Source organism: Leucopleurus acutus (assembly GCF_964270905.1).
Source record: "Leucopleurus acutus genome assembly, chromosome: 16".
Classification (NCBI taxonomy): domain Eukaryota; kingdom Metazoa; phylum Chordata; class Mammalia; order Artiodactyla; family Delphinidae; genus Leucopleurus; species Leucopleurus acutus.
Window position 1 is genome coordinate 26,180,112 of NC_139158.1, and position 14,720 is coordinate 26,194,831.

General features: G+C 47.8%; 1 protein-coding gene across 1 annotated transcript in view; it reads right to left on the reverse strand.

Annotated features, from left to right (window-relative positions):
- The window catches only part of NDE1 (nudE neurodevelopment protein 1), a 35,338-nt gene extending 21,863 nt beyond the window's left edge, over window positions 1-13,475 (reverse strand). The window contains exons 1-4 of the mRNA XM_082857251.1: window positions 13,435-13,475; window positions 5,995-6,120; window positions 4,826-4,979; window positions 8-156 (exon numbers count right to left, since the gene is read on the reverse strand). Of these exons, the coding sequence (XP_082713377.1) occupies window positions 8-156; window positions 4,826-4,979; window positions 5,995-6,077 (386 nt within the window). The 5' untranslated portion in view covers window positions 6,078-6,120; window positions 13,435-13,475. The remainder of the gene's footprint in view (window positions 1-7; window positions 157-4,825; window positions 4,980-5,994; window positions 6,121-13,434) is intronic.
- Window positions 13,476-14,720: the final 1,245 nt, after the last annotated feature.

Below are 14,720 nucleotides of genomic sequence, written 5' to 3' on the forward strand. Positions count from 1 at the left end.
AACGTACCGTTTGGCTCTTTCCAGGTCATCATTGGCTTGCTCCAGCTCTCTGATGTATTTCTGAAGTTGATCTTTAATGGCTTTTGTCTGGGCAAGGTCATCCTCTAAGGCTGAGATCTGCCGGTAGCCTTCAGAATGCTGCGTTTCAAACTTCTCCTGAAGGACAGAATCAACACTGAGTGAATGATTTAAGACTCCCGACGAGGATGTTTATCTCCCTTCCCTGTCATCTCCTTAGGACACTGAAGGTTAATCCTGGGACATAACCCTCTCCGTTGCAGTGAATGTGTGTTGTCCCTAGCTGCTGAGCAGCCATTCCTCCCCCTCTGCACAGCCCACCGGCACGCCAATTTCTTTATAATTAATTTATTTTTATTATTTATTTATTTATTTTTGGCTGTTGGGTCTTCGTTGCTGTGTGTGGGCTTTCTCTAGTTGCGGCGAGCAGGGGCTACTCTTCGTTGCAGTGCGCGGGCTTCAGTAGTTGTGGCTCGCGGGCTCTAGAGTGCAGGCTCAGTAGTTGTGGCTCACAGGCTTAGGTGCTCCACAGCATGTGGGATTCTTCCCGGACCAGGGCTCGAACTCATGTCCCCTGCACCGGCAGGCGGATTCTTAACCACTGCACCACCAGGGAAGTCCCACGCCAATTTCTTTAGGGGATTTCTCTCTCTCTTATTCTAGGATCTTTGTGGGACCAGCCTTCCCATCACACTCACTCAGGAAGCCAGAGGACAAGCCTAAGCTCAGTCAGGAGAACCTTCTGTCCACAGACATGGACTCTTAAGCAAATGAGGGATGATGGGGGCAACAGGGGGCCATCAAGCTGTCAAGTCCCGAGTGCTTCCTGAGCATCTTATACCCTGCCCCCTCCCACACTGGTCCCTGCAGCCTCTGGCATCAAGCAGCCCCCAACTATCTTCAAAGCAATCATTTTGTGCAAGGTGTCCACAGCCACAGAAAGCCTCATAAGCCTCTCCGAGCCTGATCCACAAGGGCAATACCGATGCACTTCACATGATATCCCTGGATTACAGACAGAATAGCAGGAATCACAATGACTTCGTTGCCTGTGCCTCACAGTCAGATCAGGACATCATGGACTCAGTTTGACAACTGTTCTGACTTTGTGACCCAGGACACTCTCCCTGTGGCATGGGGGAGTTAGGAACTTCTGGGCCTCTGAGGAGGGAGAGAGAGAAGGGAGGGAGGGAAAGGGAGGCAGGAGGGAAGGGAAGAAGGAAAAGAACAAAACTGTTGTTTTTACCAAGAGAAGTTTAGTGTGATCTAGCTGGTGCTTTCCAAGGCAAGGCACAGACCAGATGACGCCTCAACAACCTGCTGCTGCCCAGCTATGGCAGCTAACATTTGCCGCAGGTCTACTCTGCACCAGCCTCTGGGCTCAGGACGCTGTTTTTGTTGCCTCATTTAACGCCATTTCAGAGACATGGGAACTGAGGCTCAGTCACTTCGTCAGCCCAAAGTCAACTGGAAGCACGTGACCAGGCCAAGATCCATCCCAGCCACCTGGGCTTGCACTCTTAGAACTACTACGCTAAACTGCCCTCAACCACTTCCATCCAGGTCACACGGGAACTGATCACATGTACGCGCGTGCGCACGCACGCACGCACACTCACTCACTCACTCCGGCTCTGGCTCCTCTCTCTAATTACTTTCCATCATCAAACACCCTTACCACCTTTCCTTCATCTACAAACATGAAAGAAAACACTCACTTCCCACAGGAAAGGCCCAAGTCTAATTAGAAAGTTAGAAAAACAGACCAACTCCTCTTCTTGAGTCAGTCGAGTAAACAAAGCTGTTGCTAGAAACAGTCTGGAGGCGCTGGGGAGAGTGATGTAATGGTGACCGGGCCAGAGAGGCGTGGCCAGAGCCATGGTGAAAGAAGAAGGTCCACAGAACAGGCAGATTATTTACAAGGCGAGGACAGGGAGGGGTGTCACATCCTTACGCTGCTCTGTCTCCTCTGATACTGTTTCCTGGCTACGAGCACAGGAAGTGTCTTGGCTCAGACAAGCAGGGGCAGACCAGGCCCAGGCACGGGCGAATTCCCAGGCGTGGCTCTGATGGCTTCCCACCCTTGATTTGGGTGCCTCCCCAAATAAAACAGGAGGGTACAGGATCCTAGGTCACTAACCTAAGTTCCAACACAGGTTCCAAGAAGACGCAGTTACTGAGCTTGTCCACCAGCCAAATGTTGTCCTTTGAACTTGGGGACATGAAAAGCTGTTGCGCTTTCATTTGGGGCTAATTATAATAAACTGTCAGCTGATGGAGGCATCAATAGATGCTCTGTTGGATCCCTTACAAGCGTTTTTATTCAACTTGCAATGAATAAGCCACTGTCAAGGAGTCTGACTCAGTTGAAGACCTTCCTCTTAGGTGACAGAAATATGTGTTGGGGGCAGTTCCTCACTCCAAGGTAGTTCTGTTTCCTCGCCTGCTCCACACACTGTGTCTCATGAACCTGCCATGTGGTTGTAATGAAGAGGTCTTCTGCCAGTTCAATGGCTCAGTCTGGAAGTGGTTAATTACTTAGCAACTGCATGATATTTAGTCAGCACATCCTCCTACCCTCTCCAAACGATGGTTCATACCACTAGTCTTCCCATCCCTGAGCCCCCTTCAGTGTAAGGGCTGTAAAGATTCCCCAGTGCCTAGGGCAGGGGCCAGGCTATTAACAAAATGAGTGACGTGGGCCACGTGTAAGCAGCAAAAGACACTCAGTCCCCGGTGTCAAGAGTTGGGGGGGAAAGGACAGAAGTGGGGACTGGGGCAAACTGGAGAAGGCTTGCTCTGTCTAAACAACCACAACTCAGCTTTTTGCCGGTGTGGAAGAAGGCCGGCCTGGGGTAGCCAGATCCACCAAAGGAAGATCATAGGAAGTCGGAAATCTAAGTTTTTACAAGAAGCCTCACAACTCTGAATGTTGATACTAAATATTAAAAAAAAAAAAAAAAAACACTAAAGATATAAATTTTACTATCAAAAGAACAAACTGTAAGCAAACCCTCACCTCTAGTTAACAGCCTACTGCAGTATTTACAGGGAAGTGTAGAGATGTTGGTGACTCACCTTGAAATGCATTGGGAAGATAGATTGATGGATGGACAGATATATAATAAAGTATGTAGGTATGGCAAAGGTCATCGGTAGAGCCCAGGTGGTGGATACAGGTGTTCACTGGAAAATTCTTTCAACCCTGTGTGCTTGAAAACTTTCATGATACAATGTTAAGTGAAAACCACTAAAGGCTTAAGCAAACAACATCTATGGGCCAGACTGACCTGTGGGTGGCCAGCTTGGGCTCTGTGGTCTATGCCGTAAAAGCTTGAGTCCACTGCTCAGTTTCTACGGTCTGTGTGGTCCTTCCTCTGCTACTCCTCACCCCTTGATCCCCAATCCATGTGCTGGCCCCGCTTTCTCCCATGTGATAGTAAAGCCAGATTCCCAAGGTCCACTTGACAGTCATTCTTGCCCGTGTCTGTGGCAGTTCCATATTAACTCTTCATCAAACCCTTGTATGCCAAGTTGCTGGCTAGACAGACAGACACACAGAGACAGACAGACAGACAGACAGACAGACAGACAGACACACACACACACACACACACACCTTCAAACACCAGCTCAAGTCCCTCCCATCTCTTCCATGATGCTGTCTACAACCCGTGCAAATCTCTCTCAGGAGGATCTCATGGTCAGTACCACATAACTGAGCATCTTTTCACTAAGTGTTTCTGGCTGTCAGGTTTGTCTTCCCCGCAAAGCTTCCAGAGGGCAAGGGACACATCTCCTTCCACCGTGCATCACACCTAGCCCTGGACTCACACTGCAGGGCCTTGGCTAGTTCTCCCAGTGGCTCATCAAAATATATGAGGAGCTTTGTTTTAAAAAGAAAAAAAAAAAAACAAGACATGCAGACATGCTGGGGCCCCACCTAGACTTCCTGAGAATGGGAATCTCAGGGCAGGGTGGGTCCAGGCCTGTCTGACGTTTATGAAGCTGGCCAGGTGACCCTGCCTGGCAGTGAGGGCTGAGAGCTGTCCCTAGACCACAGAGTTATACTTTGTGATCATCTGCTAAGCTCTACAGAAAGGCATTCTTTACCCTGCAGAGAAGTGGTTCTCCAGATACTTGGCAATGTCTGCAGATATTTTTGGTTGTCACAACCTGGGGGAGGGGGTGCTACTGGTATCTAGTGGGTGGAGACCAGGATGCTGTTAAACAGCCCACAGTGTGAAACTCGGCCCCAACAAGAGAATCATGTAGCTACCTTCAAATGTCAACAGTGCCCAGGTTGAGGAATCTGCTCTGTCCAACAGGACTTTCCATAATGATGGAGACATTCTACAGCCTCTCTGTCCCACAATGACACCCACTAGAGACGTGTGGCCTTTGAGCACTTGAAATATTGGCTAGTATGACTGAGGAATTAAATTTCTAGTTATTTTAATTAACTTAAATGTCAGCAGCCGCACGTGGCTAGGGGCGACAATTCTGGACAGCATAACCCTAGGCCTTATCACAATCAGCAATTCCAGAGACACTCCATACTCTAGAAGGGTCTACCTTCCATGTGCCTTGCAGGATTGTCACCAACAGCCAGGAATGGCCGTGGGACATGTGTGAGACCTGCCTCTCACAGAGCGCCTCCATCAGGGGCATAAAGAGTTCAAGTGTCACACACGCCCGGCAGGCCTGGGGGTGGGAGTGAGCCCAGGGCCAAGTCTGCAGGCTCCCTTTTCCAGTCACAACGCTGGACACCATCCACACCTGCATGCGTCTCCTCTCACCCCCTCACCTTGATGGTTTCCAGCTCCATGCGAAGGCGGTTGTTTTCTGACAGCAGGTCCCTGTTCCTGGTTTCAATTTGTTGCAGCTGCGTCTCCAATTCAGCTTCATATTCTCGGCTTCCCTCCTGGAATTCTCGGAGTTCCTCTTGCGTGTTCTCTGCCCTACAGAATTCCCAGATGTTACCTGATCATTTACTGAGCGCTTACATGCTGCTGTTATACATGTATCAGCTCTTTATTCAACTGCCTTTTGAGGCAGAAACTGTCATTGCCTCATTATACAGATGAGAAGATGAGGTGACTTGTCTCGAGGTCAAACAAGTCAGAAACAGAGCTTGGGCCTGCCCCCAGGTGTGCCTGACTCCATAGCCCTTTCTTAACCAATTCACTCTCCACGCATTCATTCCACTTGTACTTTTTGGAGCCCAACATGTAGTAAGCACACTTTGGATTGTGTATTCTCTGATTTATTTGCAAGTAGAAACTGGACATAATACAAATGCTCACTCATCACACCACTATCATGGGTCCCTGCCCCATATCCCAAACGCCCAATTCTACCTTCTCAATCCTTAAAAGTCAAGGGATATCTTTTTTTTTTTAACACCAAGCTTAAATTCTCTTTAAATCAAACTAAGAATAAAGAAATTGGAGGAGCCGGAATAAGACCTCCCTGGGTAGATTACAAGAGTCCATGAGAAATAAAAAGAAACAACGTTAAACACACACACACACAGCTCCCAGATATGGGCACTGAAACACTGGTTTCAAATTTAAAAATCTGTAACAACCCATTTTGCTAGGCATAGGGAGTTCTTTGCCCACACACGAAGGGCAGACCAGATACGGCATCCAGGAGCTGATAAAACCCTGCCAGAAAATAAGCTGGGAAGTAGCACAGCCGTTTGATTAGGACCCTAGGCTTTGGGGTTCAAGTTCCAGCTCTGCTATTCCCCTGGCTGTCTGACCTTGGGCAAGTTGACTTGCTTTCACTGAGGCTCAGTTTCCTCATTTGTAAAATGGGGTGAGAATGGTTACTCCATGGAACAGTGTTGAGATTTAACTGAGATGATGTATGTTAAGCCCTTCACAGTGCCTGGCCCATAGTAGGCCCACAATAAATGGTTGCTGCCATCACTATGGGAAGAAAAAGCAAGGTGAACTTTGGAGAACTGACCTCTGCTTGTAGGTCATAGCCAGGTTTTTCCAATAGTTAGCTTCTTCCTCCTCGGAGCTGAAAGTCTTTCCCGAGTCCTCCATTGTGAAAACAGGGGAAAAGATTACTATTCTTGTCTCATGATGTCTAGAAGAGAAAGTTTTAAAATTATTACCCACATCTGGTTAAACAGCTGATCTTTAACGGGGAAAAAAAATTCCTAGACTTTATGTTGGATTAAATGTGGCAAAAAACATTGCCAAAAAACTAAAACTAAACCCAGACAAAATACAGCCCACCTGCACATTACATTCCATGGATAAACGTACCAGTGGGCTTCCCTGGTGGCGCAGTGGTTAAGAATCTGCCTGCCAATGCAGGGGATGCGGGTTCAAGCCCTGGTCCGGGAAGATCCCAATGCTGCAGAACAAATAAGCCCGTGCGCCACAACTACTGAGCCTGCATTCTACAGCCCATGAGCCACAACTACTGAAGCCCGCGCGCCTAGAGCCCGTGCTCCGCAACAAGAGAAGCCACCTCAATGAGAAGCCCACGCACGGGAACTAAGCTCGCCACAACTAGAGAAAGCCCGCGTGCAGCAAAGAAGACCAAACGCAGCCAAAAATAAAATAAATAAATGTACTAAAAAAAAAAAAACCTACCAGGACTTGCTGATTTATTACATTTGGGGGGGAGGGGAGGAGAGGGGAGGATGTCTCACGGGTTCTAACTTAGGCAACCAGGTGCCACCACCATCCCCATCACCAGAGACAGAGAATCAGAAGGAAAAGTCTTTAGGGTGAGGGGATACTGAACCCAGCTTGGGACATTTTTAATTGGACGTGCCTGTGATACACCGAGATGCAACACTGGATCTGAAACTCGGGGTGAAGTCCAGGCTAACAATACAAATTTAAGAATCATGAGTTTGTAGCTGGTTCTTCCTTTTTTCTTGTGACAGAACCACGAGATAATTGACTGAGAACTATTTATGGATCTCTGAGGAGTGCCAGTGTCTGAAAGCTGGGAAGAGAAACAGTGATCAGAGACAGAGGAGAAACAAGTGAGAGAGATGAGAACCAAAAGAGTGAGCTGTCCCGGGAGTAGACGGTTTCAAGGGGAAAAAAGAGAACGTTCCACAATATCCAAGATGCAACAGAGAAGCTGGTAAGGTAAGGACTGGGAAATATCCACCCACAAGACTTGGCAAAATGTCGGTCACTGGTGATGTGAGCTAGAATGGTTTCAACACAGGGAGGAGGGATAAACAGGGTGGAGGAGTAACTAGGAGGTGAGGAAGAGGAAGTAGGTGGCATTTTGGAGAACTGGGTATGAGAACAAAAGGAGACACATTAGACAGTAGCCAGAGGGAAGTGATGATAAGGGCCTGGACTCAGGATTCTGAGCTATCCAGAGCAGAGGTTAGGGAACAAATTTCTATTAACAGTTATCAGTCTATGGACTCCCGGCTGATAAAGCCTCTCAATGTAACAGCTTATTTTCTCAATTTATTTAAGACTCTGAGCTTCTCAAAAGGTCATTAGGAATCCAAATGAGATCTCTCCGAAGTCCCTTCTTCCCCTCAAGCTAGCTCATGGTTCTGTCTCTGGGGACAACAGAATGAACACAACCCCTCAATCTGCAAGACATAACTAACAAGCTGTGTATCTGGCTAAATATACAAATAATTCCACTAAATATGTCAGTGCTGACATGGACACAATCACCAACTTCTTTATCCCTGGTAGAAACTGAACAATGATACCTACATCCGAGCACAGTACTTACTGATAACTCTACATTTGTTAGGACCTGTATTCACACCTCTTCTTCCAAATTTCTCTCCCTTCCCTAATTCAGAGAAAACATGCCACGTCCCCACCCACTCCCTTCTGGGGAACAGAGCTTCTCCGAAAGCTTGACTAAAGCAGAGAAGCTGGATGGAGTAGAAAATTGTTAATTTGATTTTTTTTTTTCCAGTCCATCATTCCTTCTTCCATCTTTCTGTAACACCACCCCAACATTCCCTTGGGGAAATCAATTCTACACTCCTTCCATGGGGCTCAGATGGACTTGACATCATCTTCTGCATCTGGGAGAAGGCATGTGACTACTGATGCCTCCAGCATCATCGGTAACGGGCTCAGAGGTGGGCCTAACCCAAGCTGAACCAATGACAAGGATCAGCCTAATCCAAACTGAGCCAATGATTGGCTCAGGGGTGCACGTAACCCAAGCTGAGCCAATGAGTGTCCAGGCCCAGGCCTTTCGCAGAGCTATCAAGAAAGAAACTCTCTGGGGTTGTTAACTGACCTTACTGTAGTAATTATTTCACAAAATATACGGCTCAAACCATCACATGCTACACCTTAAACTTACACAACGTTATATGTCAATTATATCTCCATAAAGCCCGGGGGGGAGGGAGGAGAAGAAACTCTTTCCATTAGGGTTCGTGGTGGTCATCTTGCTATCACAAGGGAGGAGCCTGCCTGAGAATGAAGCCAAAACAAAGTAAAGCAGGGCCAAGAAGTGGAGAGACTGGGTCCTGACAGTATCATTCGGACACCTGGGTCCAGTCATTCCTGATTTAAGGTTAGGAGAGATAATCAACTCCCTTTCTTGGGTGGACCAGTTAGGTCTGGATTTCTGCTACAAGAGAAGCCTAATTAACGTTTGGAGTGAAAGATCTTGTTTGCTGAAAGTACAAAGGATAGAGCACCTAGAGTGTAAATAACAGTAATTACCATGGTGACAGGTAAGGGTAAACCTAATTCTGGTAATCCTTGCTCAAGCCGCAAGCTTTAATGAGCCCAGAGCTCATCTAGTATGGGGTCACCAAACCAACGTCTAAAGCGTTAAGAGACCAGAGCCCATGCAACTGTAACTGAGTGCTGTGTGGCCATTAATGATCATATTGAGGACAGTCTCAAATGCACGGTATGGGAGGAATTCTGTGTACAGGAGGGTGAGAAAGTGAGGAACTAGGAAAAATGAATGTACACTGACTTTTCCTGATGTTTGGAAACAGATCACGTCCAAGTTCAACGTAATGAGTCCCTGCCTACTTCTCTAAACATTTCCTACAGCCCTACCCCTCACTCGCTTACGCTGCAGCCACACTGCCTTCTTTCTGTTCCTTGAACACATCAAGCTTGCTCCCACTCAGGGTCTTTGAACTGGCTGTTTTCTCTGCCTGGAATGCTCTTCCCTCAGATCTCTGCTAGCAGATTTCCTTCTTGCTGTTCAGATCACAGCTGAACTGTCTTCCCCAGAGAGACCTTATCTGAACATCCCACCAAATACCTCCTCCAGCCCTTCACTGTCATATTAACCCCTGCTTTGTTTTATTTCATCACTTTATGAGTTTTGTTTTTGTTTTATCTTCCCCCACTGGAATGTCAGTTTTGAGCACAGGGACCTTCACCATCTTACTTTTTTATTCCCAATTCCTTGAACAGTGCCTGGCATATAACAGGCTTTCAATAAATGCCTGTGGAAGGAACGAACACAGGGAAAGATAGAGACTAGCCACTCGCTGGAAGGGGATGTGAGGTTAAGGAAAAAAAGCAAGAGACCCTCTGCAGGCTAGTTTATAGTTTACTTCTGTAAATCCCTAAGATACTTAACAGGATGGGGAAAACCTTTCTCCCTCGGCACCTGAGTGGCATCTCATTAATGGGAAGGGGCTGGAGGACAGGGTGCCATGTTGGAAACTACCCCCTCCCCAGGTGTACATGATAAGGAGTATCTGATACAGTTACTGGAGTTTAATAACCTTCAACCTGCAATCTTACGACAGATGAGTTTTAGAAAAGGGCTCTTTATCACAGCCAGTGAGGCTTATAACTTAAGCCTCAGTAAAGAAATGAAATTGAGATGTTTTAGGAGGCGCTTCCACTGTGCCTCTAATTACAGCCCCTGCATTTTAAAAACACCCCTAGGGAAGAGAAAAACTATGCTAGAGGCTAAGAGGAAAGAAGTAACAGCTGAACCTCACTTTCTTATGAAACAGCATACTTAAAAACCTGACTTTTTTTTTGGCCATTTGAAAATGTCTCAGAAAGTTCTAATGTGCATTACTCCCTGCCACAGATAGCAGGTAAGACAACTGGCAAAGGTTCCCCTTTTCCAGCATTATTTACTAAATTTTATCATCACCTTCTAGTTGTGGTGTGTTAGGCATTTAATACATTATTTCCAAACAACTTGACCCTCTTTAAGCTGCTTAACTGTAAGGGGTAGGTAGGCAAGGCAATCACCTGGTTTCTTAGGAAGCTAAAGCAGAAACATTGTATGCCTTGGCCATCTGCATAGGTGCAACGGAGTGGCAAACCAGACCCAAGTGCAAGGGAGTCTTTGAATTCAAATTCCAGATCTCCCTGGGGTTGCCAATAGACTGGAGGTCAGTTTCACTCTTTGGTCCATGCAGTCTTTTGAAAGGCACTGTGTCAGGCAGGTGTTAATGCTTGGTCACAGCATACACAACTTTGTACCCACTCTCTTAAAAGTGGATACTGCATTCATTTATTGCATCCGATCCACAGGGATATGTCTTCCTAACTTGCGTTCTCAATACACCATGATGCCGTCATGCCCCAGTAGCTCTGTGGACAAACCTGATGGGTACCTCAAATGTATGTGCTACAGCATGCAAAAACTGGGATCAAGTGGTCCAGTAAGTACTTATTTTCTATTTTGGATAACTTAGATCTATTACTCTTACAAAAGTGTTTCAGCAAGTTTTTGGGGGGCGGCTATTTTCCATGATCAAACCTAACAGGAAAGTCTGAAAACACACTTGAGACACACACCTTTGATTTCAAAACTCCAGAAAAAACAAAGCCTTTCTCAGCTCTCCTCTGAGTGAAGAAAGCCAGCACAGCTGGTCAGGAGCAACACACATATATAAACCATCAGGAATTAACGGCCCTTCTCCACCCCAACCCCAATCCCTCCCAATCAAAACACATGGAAGAGCAGAAGGGAAAGGGAGAAAAAGAAAGAAACTGCCAGAGACTGGCACATGCTCCCACGGCTTCTACGTTATGACGCAGGCTTTGCATTTTGCAGAAGTGACATTACTGGGGCAAAATCAGTCAAGAGTCAGCAGGTCTGACTTCTGTCTCGGTGCTTTCAAAGTCTTTAATGATCTACCTACCAGAATACCTCACTAGGCATGCAAGGACATATGCTCAAGGGTGTACACCATCATTGACTGAGGGGAAAACTGGAGGAACTTAACTGTTGACAGAGGACTGATCAGAAAATGGTGCAGTTAAGAAGTAAATATACTGGGCTTCCCTGGTGGCGCAGTGGTTGAGAGTCCGCCTGCCGATGCAGGGGACACGGATTCGTTCCCCGGTCTGGGAAGATCCCACACGCCACGGAGCGGCTAGGCCCATGAGCCATGGCCGCTGAACCTGTGCGTCCAGAGCCTGTGCTCCGCAACGGGAGAGGCCACAACAGTAAGAGGCCCACATACCACAAAAAAAAAAAAAAAAAAAGAAGTAGTAAATGTACTGATATGGAAGAAAGTTTATGATATGTTAAGAAAGTGTCATTTTTGTTTGCAAATCTCCCTCTGAGTATACAAATAGAAGAGTCTGTAAGGCCACAACAGTAAGAGGCCCACATACCACAAAAAAAAAAAAAAAAAAGAAGTAGTAAATGTACTGATATGGAAGAAAGTTTATGATATGTTAAGAAAGTGTCATTTTTGTTTGCAAATCTCCCTCTGAGTATACAAATAGAAGAGTCTGTAAGGATATACCAGTATGGGGGTAAGGCAGACACTGAGATTCGAACATGTACCTGACGCTTCTCTAAGATATATACTGTTTTTTGCAGTAAGCACATATTGCTTTTGAAATTTTAAGAAGCTTAAGCTTGGACGAAAAGAAAACAAATTATCCTGTCCAAGGATAATTTTTACTTTCTTGAACCAAGAGGCCAAGGAAGGAGCTTTTCCTACGGAGGCGTTCCCCTCCTCCGTTCCTTTTCAAACATTTCCCAACACCTACTAAGTGCTGGGCACTGCTGAGCGAGGCAGACACAAAGCACCTGTGTCAGGATTAGGTACAAACATAGTACCAGTTGCAGGCACAAACTTTCCACATGCAGGCATGCTCATGTTAGGGAATTATCTTGTGAGGAAGCAGACTGTAATCTCTCTGGGCTCACACGTTCTAAAGCAAAAGAACACACTCTGGAAACAAAAATCACATCCTAACAGAATAAGCCAAGTTAAGAAACTATTAACCAAATGGGATGAAATATACCAATCAGAGGCCTCTGACACTTCAGGAGCATAGATCATCTACATTTTTAAGTTTCAAAAATGGTTAAATACCAACGCTGGGGTCAGATAACAAGGGGCTCTGGGAGTCGCTGGGATCCAATTACTCTTCAAAGTACCTTACCCATGTCCTAAAATGCCATCCTATCCTAGAATACATGAACAAAACTCGCACAGAAAATGAGAAATTTCTGTCCGGCGCGTGTTGCAAAGGTCGTTTCTTTAGAAAGGAAGTTAAAAGGGGCCTAAAGGTAGAGAGGGGCACAACATGATAAAACCCTGGACAAAGAAATCCGGGAAGGTCGAGCCCTCGGGAGACAGCGAACTTGAGATGACTGGAGAAGATAATGTAGCTTCCCCAAAAAGCAATATCAAGGTGATGGCGGGGTTTCCTATGACCTCAGAGGCAGGTGAGCCCAGCCACCGCATTCAAGCTATAAAATAAGCGTTTTCATCCTTTATCCAATCCTTCCCCAAAGTGCTGTCAGGGGAAATCTGAACCGTCCTGCAACAGAGATCTGAGGAAAGCGGAGGGAGGAAGACCGTTCCAAACACGTTCCCAAAGGGAGGGAAGTGCCAAAGGAGGAGGGAGGTTTTTGGAAAGAGGCCTGCACCGAGGGTGGAGGTGGGTGGGGACGTGGGCGGGAGGGGGGCTACGAGGAATGAGGGGCGGTGGGGAGCAGCAGAAGGCAATGACGAGGACTGAAGGGCAGAAAACTGAGCGAGAAGGGAGACCAGGGGAGTCGGGGTGGGAGGGAACAGGAGGGCAGAGCGGCCGGGCTGCGGGGACCCGGGACGTGGAGAGCAGAAGGACCGAGGAAGTCTAGGACGGAGGGGGAGGGCAGCGGGGTCGGAGAGAGGCGAGCGCAGAAAGAGAAAGAAAGCTGGCAAGGGTGAGGAACCAGGCGCGAGGGACACGAGGGTGTGAAGTCACAAAGTTAAGAAGGCAGGCTCCAGGGAAGCGCAATTTTCGAGCCCAGCACCCGGGAAGCGACGCGCAAGTGAGGGGCGCGCCAGGGCCCCTGCACGGCGGCGGCCCGGGGTCCCGAGAGCGTGGCGGGCGCCGGGGCGGGCAGAAGAGTTTCCCGGCGGCCGTGGCGGTGGCGGTGGCGCTGGCAGTCCCCAGGAAGTCCCCACCCCGGAGGCCGCAGCTCCGCACTTACCCGGCTCCGGCTGTGAGGAACCGCGACAGCGACGGCTGCGGCAGCGGCTGGGGGCGGTGCGCCCCGGGCCTCCAGCCCCCGCCCTCGCGCCCGCCCCCGCGCCCGCGCCCGCGGCCGGCGCCGCCCATTGGCTGCCGCGCTACGGGACCGCGTCTGCCTCGGCCAATCAGCGCCGAGCAGCGCCTTTTGGAAACTTTTTTCCCAGGGCCCGGGCGCGGCGTGGCCACGCGGCGGCCCTGGGCGGGCTGGCGGGAGGGGCCCTGGGAGGCTCCCGCTGCTGGGCAGGGTTCTGGCCCGCCTTGGAGGCTAAAGTGTGCTCCCTGGACACCGGGGGGACGGGCTGGGATTTGCGGGCCACGCACTTCAAGAAAATATGACTCCCTCCCCTTGACACCGGTTGCATTTTCCTGTTCTTGGCTTTTCCCCAAAGCAGATAGGACAAAGATCTAGGTCCAGTGAGGATAAGCAATGCCCCAGGTCCTCCCCACAACTTTACAACCAATATAAAATTTTCTTTTTTTTTAAAGACCTTTTGATGTGGACCATTTTTAACATCTTTATTGAATTTGTTATAATATTGCTTCTATGTTATGTTCGGTTTTTTGGCTGGGAGGCATGTGGGAATCTTAGCTCCCCCACCAGGGATGGAACCCCAACCCGGAACCCACACGCCCCCTGCATTGGAAGGCAAAGTCTTAACCACTGGAGTGCCAGGGAAGTCCCACAACCAATATAACAATTTTCACATCATTATCTTCTTCAAAGGCAGCAAAACTCCTTTACAGGAGATTGTTTTCGAGCCTGGCTTTGAATCCTTGCTCTGTCCCTTAGTAGCTGTGTGATCTTGGACAAGTTATTCTCTCTGTGACTTACTTTCCTCATCTATAAAATGGGGTTATGCAGAGACGAAATGAGTCAACTTGGCATTTGCAAAACGTTTAGGACAGTGCCTAAGCACATAGTTAAGTACAATCTATGTAGTGATCATGATTTTTCAATTGGTTAACTAGGTCAGGCATAATGCTAACTTCTTGATGTTCACCAACGAATATTTATTGAGCACTCACTTAGATCAAAATAAATGTCAGACAAGACACCTGTCCTCAAAGGGCTTATAGTACTAAGAAAGGACACTAAATCAGCAAACAGAAACAGTGAAATAATGTCAGATGCTAATAAGTGCTATGACTAAAGCAAGGTCATATGATAGAAAGGGGCTGGGGAGGGGTCCCTGCAGATAGAATGTCAGGGAAAGCCACTCTACCAGGTGACAATGGAGCTGAGAC